This window comes from Mixophyes fleayi, chromosome 2 (genome assembly GCF_038048845.1).
Source record: "Mixophyes fleayi isolate aMixFle1 chromosome 2, aMixFle1.hap1, whole genome shotgun sequence".
Lineage (NCBI taxonomy): Eukaryota > Metazoa > Chordata > Amphibia > Anura > Limnodynastidae > Mixophyes > Mixophyes fleayi.
In genome coordinates, this window is record NC_134403.1 from 295604481 (window position 1) to 295612241 (window position 7761).

General features: G+C 37.8%; 1 protein-coding gene across 2 annotated transcripts in view; it reads left to right on the forward strand.

Annotated features, from left to right (window-relative positions):
* The window catches only part of RPGR (retinitis pigmentosa GTPase regulator), a 72342-nt gene extending 65545 nt beyond the window's left edge, over positions 1–6797 (forward strand). For both annotated transcript variants that reach the window (XM_075196433.1, XM_075196434.1), the window contains exons 16-17: positions 2895–2977; positions 3418–6797. In XM_075196433.1, coding sequence (XP_075052534.1) covers positions 2895–2977; positions 3418–3651 — 317 coding nt within the window. In that variant the 3' untranslated portion in view covers positions 3652–6797. The remainder of the gene's footprint in view (positions 1–2894; positions 2978–3417) is intronic.
* Positions 6798–7761: the final 964 nt, after the last annotated feature.

Sequence of the window (7761 nt, forward strand, 5' to 3'; positions counted from 1 at the left end):
GAAATCTTAATTCTATTAATCTTCAACAATTTTCCACCTCTGTCCAACACCTTCTCTCCCCTATCTCTACATTCTCATCCCCTGAGATGGCAGTACCTCATTTTCACCTAACCTTAGCAACGGCCCTTGATCAAGTGGCTCCAGCGACACTTCATACTACACGTCGACTTCGATGTCAACCATGGCACACCAAAGCAACACGAAATCTTCAAAAACTGTCCCGTAAAGCAGAACGTCACTGGCGTAAATCTCGAAGCTCTAATGACTTCTTCACATATACTTCTGTCTACCACTCCTATCGAAATGCTCTGGACACTGCAAAACAAACATACTTTCAATCTCTTATCTATGCTCAGGCTTCTAACCCCAAACGCCTTTTCAATACATTTAATCATCTTCTCAATCCTCCCACCCCGAACCCTCAATCTACTATCAGTGCTCAGGATCTTGCTTCCTACTTCAAGGACAAGATTGACAAGATCAGACTAGAAATGGTATCCTCTTCCTCAACAAGCCATCAGCTCATTTCCTTCCCACTACCCTCTGACACCCTTTCTTCATTTGACCCCACAAATGAAGAGGAAATTTCTACGCTCTTATCTTCCTACTCTACCTCCTGTCCTCTTGATCCTATTCCCTCGCAAATTGGTAGGTCCCTGTCTTCTGTGCTCATTTCACCTCTAACTTAAATCTGTAATCTCTCACTCTCTACTGGCATCTTTCCATCACTATACAAGCATGCAGTGATTACTCCTATTCTAAAAAAACAAAACTCCGACCCAAACTCTCTCTCAAATTACCGTCCCATCTCTCAGCTCCCTTGCCCCTCCAAGCTTCTAGAGAGACTTGCCTACACTCGCCTCACACGCTTTCTTTCCGCAAACAACCTGTTGGATCCTCTTCAGTCTGGCTTTCGTTCTCAACACTCCACAGAGACTGCGCTGACCAAGGTTGTTAATGATCTGATCACTGCTAAGACTGAACGCCATTACTCTCTCCTAATTCTCCTTGATCTCTCGGCTGCATTTGACACCGTTGACCACTCTCTTCTCATACAAACGCTGCAATCCCTAGGTCTTCAAGACACAGTTCTATCCTGGTTCTCATCTTACCTCTCTAATCGCTCTTTCACTGTTAATTTCTCTGGAGCCACCTCTGCTCCGCTTCCCCTATCAGTTGGAGTACCACAAGGCTCGGTGCTAGGTCCTCTGCTGTTCTCTATCTATACCGCTTCTCTTGGAAATCTAATAAGTTCCTTTGGCTTTCAGTATCATCTCTATGCGGATGATACCCAAATCTATCTATCCTCTCCTGATATCTCGACATCTGTGTTGTCCCGTGTAACTGACTGTCTTTCTGCCATTTCATCTTGGATGTCCTCTCGTCAACTCAAACTTAATCTTTCTAAAACAGAGTTAATAATATTCTCACCCGCCAACAAGAGCATACCTGACATTTCTATCTCTGTTGATAACATGACCATAAATCCCACCCCACAAGCTCGCTGCCTAGGTGTAATCCTTGATTCACGCCTATCCTTTGTTCCCCACATTGACTCTATATCTAAATCATGTTACATACATCTAAAGAACATTTCCAGAATCCGCACATATCTCACACAAGACACTGCTAAAACCTTAATTCATGCACTAATCATCTCCCGCATTGACTATTGCAATTCCCTCCTTACTGGTCTTCCCAAAAACAGACCCAAACCCCTAAAATCTATTTTGCATGCTTCGGCAAGACTGATTTTCCTTGCAAATAGCTATTCCTCTGTTGAATCACTCTGTATGTCTCTACACTGGCTGCCTGTCTTCTACCGAATCCAATATAAAATACTTTTACTAACCTACAAGGCCATCAACAAAGCTGCACCAACATACATCTCCTCTCTTGTCTCAAAATATCTCCCAACTCGGCAACTCCGTTCTGCAAAAGATCTGCGTCTCTCATCCACCCTCATTACATCCTCCCATTCCCGGTTACAGGACTTTTTTCGGGCTGCACCCACTCTATGGAACTCTCTCCCTCGCACAATAAGACTCTCCTCTGTTCTACAAACTTTCAAGCGTTCTCTGAAAACCTACCTATTCAGACAAGCTTATAATATTCCTCAACCACCATCTTAACCTCACTACCTTTAGCCTGTTACACAATTTCACAGAAGACAACTACCCCCGGACCAACATTGTTGTGTGACAGGATCATTTAGCTTATGAGTCACCTTACCTTTGCAGTCTGGCTGGGCCAAGATGCAAAATGTATACTTAACCTCATGTGTCAATCTCCCATTGTCCCATAGATTGTAAGCTTGCGAGCAGGGCCTTCTCACCTCTTTGTCTGTTTTACCCAGTTTGTTTATTAGTTTATTACGTTTGTCCCCAATTGTAAAGCGCTACGGAATATGTTGGCGCTATATAAATAAATGATGATGATGATGATGATGTATCCAGTAGCCTCAACGCGTTTCGTCCTATAGACTTCGTCAGGAGGATGTCTATAGGACCTCTCTGTAATTAAACATAGAGCTATGTCTGTAGACCTTTTCCCCATCTTAATATATGAGACCTCCTGGTGTTATGTACATTCATACAGTACTGTGGACAATAATCCTTTTGCCCAGGATGAAACAATGGACTAGTCTGCAAGATAAGAAAAACATGCTGACAGACATTTTAACTACTTTCAAATAGAATATATACAAGTTTAAATATGACTGACAAATATGGGGAACCGGAGGGCTAGAAAAAGTATATGTTTTTATAGTCCACAGTTTGTGAGAAACGAGGTACAGACTGGTTGGTGAAACGAGGTAGTAATATCACCTCACACATGGCTCACCTCCTTAAATTGATTTATTTTATTTGAGTACTAATGTCATTTACTTACAGATTTAGAACATTCAAAAGGTGTTAATGGGGTCAGTTCTCCAGAAAATACAGCCAGAGAAACATTCCTTGAGAAAACAAGAAGGGTAAGTGTAATAAATTGTCCGTTTAAATTTAGAAAATCATAATTCTTATTAACAATGTCAGTGTTTTTCTAAATTTGCTTAAGCCAAACAGTAAAAAAAAAAATCCAATATGTATTTTTGAGTGTCTGTCTGCAGCATGTACTTGCAATAAACCAGTTTTACACTTCTATATTTGTCTGTCACACAGCACCCCGGCCTGTAGAACTGTTATTCTACCACACATACACCAATCACTCGCATTAATACATTCTGTTTAGTAGCTGCATCCATTGTAATTGTGTTAATTGTTTGTCTAAGACATAATAGTATGCTTTCAATCATTCCATGTCCCTGGAGATATAAAAACATATTCATATTGTACATGCTAGTTATGAAATGAGACTTCCTTAGTCATAGATGTGATAACAAGCTGACAAATAAAGAAAAATGTTCATTTACAGATATCGCTGTTTAAGAGACGATCAACGACAAGTCAAAAATCACTACAAGGAAACGGAGACACTGATACTTCAAAAGAAGATGGCAAAGAAAAGACTCAAACCAAGGAGAGCAAAGATGAAAATCAAAGTAAGGAAAGTCCCAACACTACCGAGCTGTCTAATCAGGAACTCGCAGACACTGGACAGAACAAGCAAGACAAAAAATCCAAGTCTGCCACCTGTATATTGTTATGAGAGCTACTTACCAGCTAATATATTTAGGCAAGTGAAAGCAACATGTGGCTGCTCTGATGTTATTGAAAATAACGGCATGCCTGTAGATCTACAAGAGACACACAGATTCCCTAATTCTGCTATATGGGGATACTGTGCTAATGGGCAGAAACTATGACATGCACAAAATTGGGAACATTTGGATCAAGGAACAGTTTTCTACAGCTTTTATGATTTCCAGCAGTTCTGCACCCACAAATATTTAATAATAATAATAATACTTAGCAGACATTTACACCATTTTAGGTTTGTCTTTTTAAAGACAAAAAAATAGTTGCTCCTGAATTCAAGACAAATTATAAATATTCAGTGTATTTTGATGTATAGAAGTGACCTTGGTCTCATTGATGTGAAGTATATTGTCTGATTACACCACTACTGTTTGACACTCTCACAATGGTTGCTGACAGTATGTTGTCGTACAATATCAGTGTAGTCCCTCCTGCAGTGAGAGTTATTTGGCTGGCACTTTATTGCAGTAAACAATCCTCTTGGATTTTTTTTTCTTTGCATTTTTTCCATAACTGAGCCTTTTTGAACGTATAAGGTGTGGGTGTGAAATTTTATATATATATATATATTATAAAAAATAATGTGAATATATATAGAAAATATATCTCTCTCTCTTTTTTTTTTCTTTTTTTTTTTTCAATCAATATAAAAAAGAAAAAAAAACATTTTAGGTATTTTTATGGTTAAACTTCTGCATATGTCAATGTATTTAGTGCATAATCTTGTGTTCCTCCCCACAGGACTTGTGGTCAGGTAAGACTTTATAGCTTTGAATGCTTCTAAACAATAACATATTTATAATTTTGTATGCATGATATTGTGAATGCACTAGAATCGTAATACATGATCAAAATGTGTTAACAAATATATTTAATTCCTGTGGCCTTTAACTGTTCAGTGTTGTTAAAACTAAGAAATATTTATTTTTTTACGTGAGTTTTGGTTAAAAAAAACAAAAAAAAAATCCATATGATGTACATGCACTTTTGTAATCACCTCCAATAAGTTGTGGTTTGAATAATATGCTGTAAATATTTAATAAAATGGCATGAAACTGTGATGTGCGATATTACACAAATATAGTGTACAAGCGTTATGTTATCTATAAGGCAGTATTTGCAGTCTTGTGTGTACTTATTTTATGTAGTGTTTTTTTATGCAAAGTGAAATATAATAACAATTTTAAAAACACTGATTAGCATAAATACATGCATGTTTATTTTGCAATGTTCTCAAAGAAAACATTTCACTGGATTCTACATTATTATTATTAATAATAATAATAATAATATTTTTTTAGTTATAATGTGCTGACATACTAGAAAGCGCTGTACACTGTGGGGATCGTCACATAAATAAATTACCTAAAATATGGGGGACGATCTGGATCCGCCTCTGCCTAAAATAAACCCCAAACTTCCAACAAAGTACACACATTTGGTATCTAAATGTATTTAGATACATTTATACACACACACACACACATGCACACCACCCCCCTCCCCATGTGAACATACAGTGTTCCTTCCTGTGTCACTGGCTCCTATACAATCCAGGTCAACCCCGTTGCTTAACAGTTGGTAAAGTCTTCTGTTATTCAAATGCTTCATCTTTTTTCCACCAAATGTTCTTGGTGTGATTGCACAGCTTCTAAGCACTATTTGTTCCATAAAGTTTCATGCGTGCCAACCGAATCTCCTTATAGAAATATATTGTACCTAATTTTGAGTTAGGGCAAAGTACAGTTACATGGTGCCAATTTACACCTGCACAAACCATGAACTTAGAATTAGACTTGAACTAGGACCCCTCCCAGCTCTAAAGCTAGCCGCACTTTTTAAATTTGCCCCATTCACCATGTGATGTTGCATTGTTTTGCCAAGGTTCAAAATTGCATCATCTAGCTGGAATTATTCATAACTCTTTTTTGAAAAAATTAAATGTTGGGCTTAAGTAGCCCTTTAAACATAATGGTCCTGATTTAGATATGAAGTAAAATCATCATTTATTTATATAGCGCCACTAATTCCGCATCGGTGTACAGAGAACTCACTCACATCATACAACAATGCAATTTTCACAGTCAAATGTTAGTAGTAGAGTGGTCGTACTAATGAGCTCAGTGATTTTAAACAAGGCACTTTCATAGGATGTCACCTTTTCAGCCATTCAGTTTGTCAAATTTTCTGCAGTGCTAGAGTCACCCAGGTGAATTGGAAGCGATGTTTCTACTTCAAAATAAAATCTAGAAGCAAAACCAACTCAGCCGTGAATCAGACTGACAGACAAATCATGGTGGATGTCAGGAGGACGTTTCTACCCAAATGCATACTGCTAACTAGTTTGGTGGAGGAGGAATAATGGTCTGGGGCTGTTTTTTATGGTTTGCTTTTCATCCAACATTAGTACCTAACTACACTAATACTCTTGAGGCTGAATGTTGCGAATCCCCACAGCCATGTTCCAAAATCTAATGGAAAGCCTTCCCAAGAGAGTGGAGGATGTTATAGCAGCAAAGGGGGACAAACTCCATATTAATGCCATTGTTTTAAAATGAGATGTTCAGTTGTCCACATACGTTTGGCTTTGTAGTGTATGTTGGCTACGAAAACAAGAGCTACATAATAATCAGTGTGGAACACACCGACAGTGACCACAGGACACACAGGATTCCATGAGGCAAGTCGGGTAAATGCTAACCCATGTGCTCCACTGAAGACTGCAAGATCACTATAGTGGATGTGACTTAATATATGCACCCTTAGTATAGCTGAATCAGGACTCAGCAGCAAGCACAAACATCTTACAAGAAGCTAACAATACGACGCCGTGTAATTAGTACAGACCTACTGACAACCATCATCAAATTTTTAATAGTGATCACTGTAGTTCCCTTTTTGTACCTCTATAAATAGTATCAGTGCTTTATAAGTGTAATCTGAGGAGCTTGATGGGAGTAAAGTTCCATGTTACATTTTGGTTCAAGTGTTTGATTACATTAATGTTGATTTTGTCTTCAGCCTAATTGTACTGAGAATATATGACTAGTCAGTGTACAATAGTCCAATAAATGAAAATTGATTTTTGACATTGTTTACCATATGATTCTTACTCTGTGTTTCATTGTGCATTGTTTTCATCCATATTGACTGTTAAGGTTTTTTTTTTATTTTAAATCCACCAATCAGGTATACATGTATATACTATATAATACCCAAACCCCTGTCAGACGTCAGCATTCGGTTATGCTCACTTACTACGTCATGGTTCACACAGTAAGCAATCTCTTATTATACTTAGTTGCAATACTAAAGTGCTATTTGATTTGTGTTATATTAAATATAAATTGTCTAAGGTGGGATACCTTACACTGAAGCAGCATTTGCATATTAGCTTTATTGTTTCTGAGCATTTGTTTATAAGCAGTTTTCCACCTTTATATAACTTCAATTTATTGGTTTGTACATGACTTCCAGATTATTTTACTAAATACATGATCTTATCTTCCCTTGATTCAGTAGTAGTTAGATTGTCAGTAGTTAGTTTTTTGTTTTGTTATTTTGACAAATATAAGTGAAATAATATGCCATAGTTTTAAGCTATCTAGAGATTTGTGCCTGTTCTCTTCCATAGCGCCTGTGCAGACAGCATTAGGTAATTCAGCTGAACGGACGGGAGATGAAAGACCATAGAGAGATCAGTGATCTGTATAGAGAGACACCCGGTCAGTGCACAGTTTTATATGTTCTATTTTCTTCCATTCCTGTCCCATTATCCACTTTGGAAAGATGTCCATGTGTACTGAACAGGTGTCTCTTTATAGAGGTCAATGATCTCTGTAAGCGTCTGTCTTGCCTCTGTTTACCTATCAGGAAAACTAAATCAAATAATGCCTGTATGTACATAGGTATATTTTTGTACCCGTCATATGATTATGGGCCCATTGCCATCAAACCAACACCCAGTGATATCATACCCCCTTTCCACAAGGTTACCCCAGCAAACAATTGTATTTTATATAGATTGCCACCCATGAGAGAGGCTGACAGGAAGCCTTTA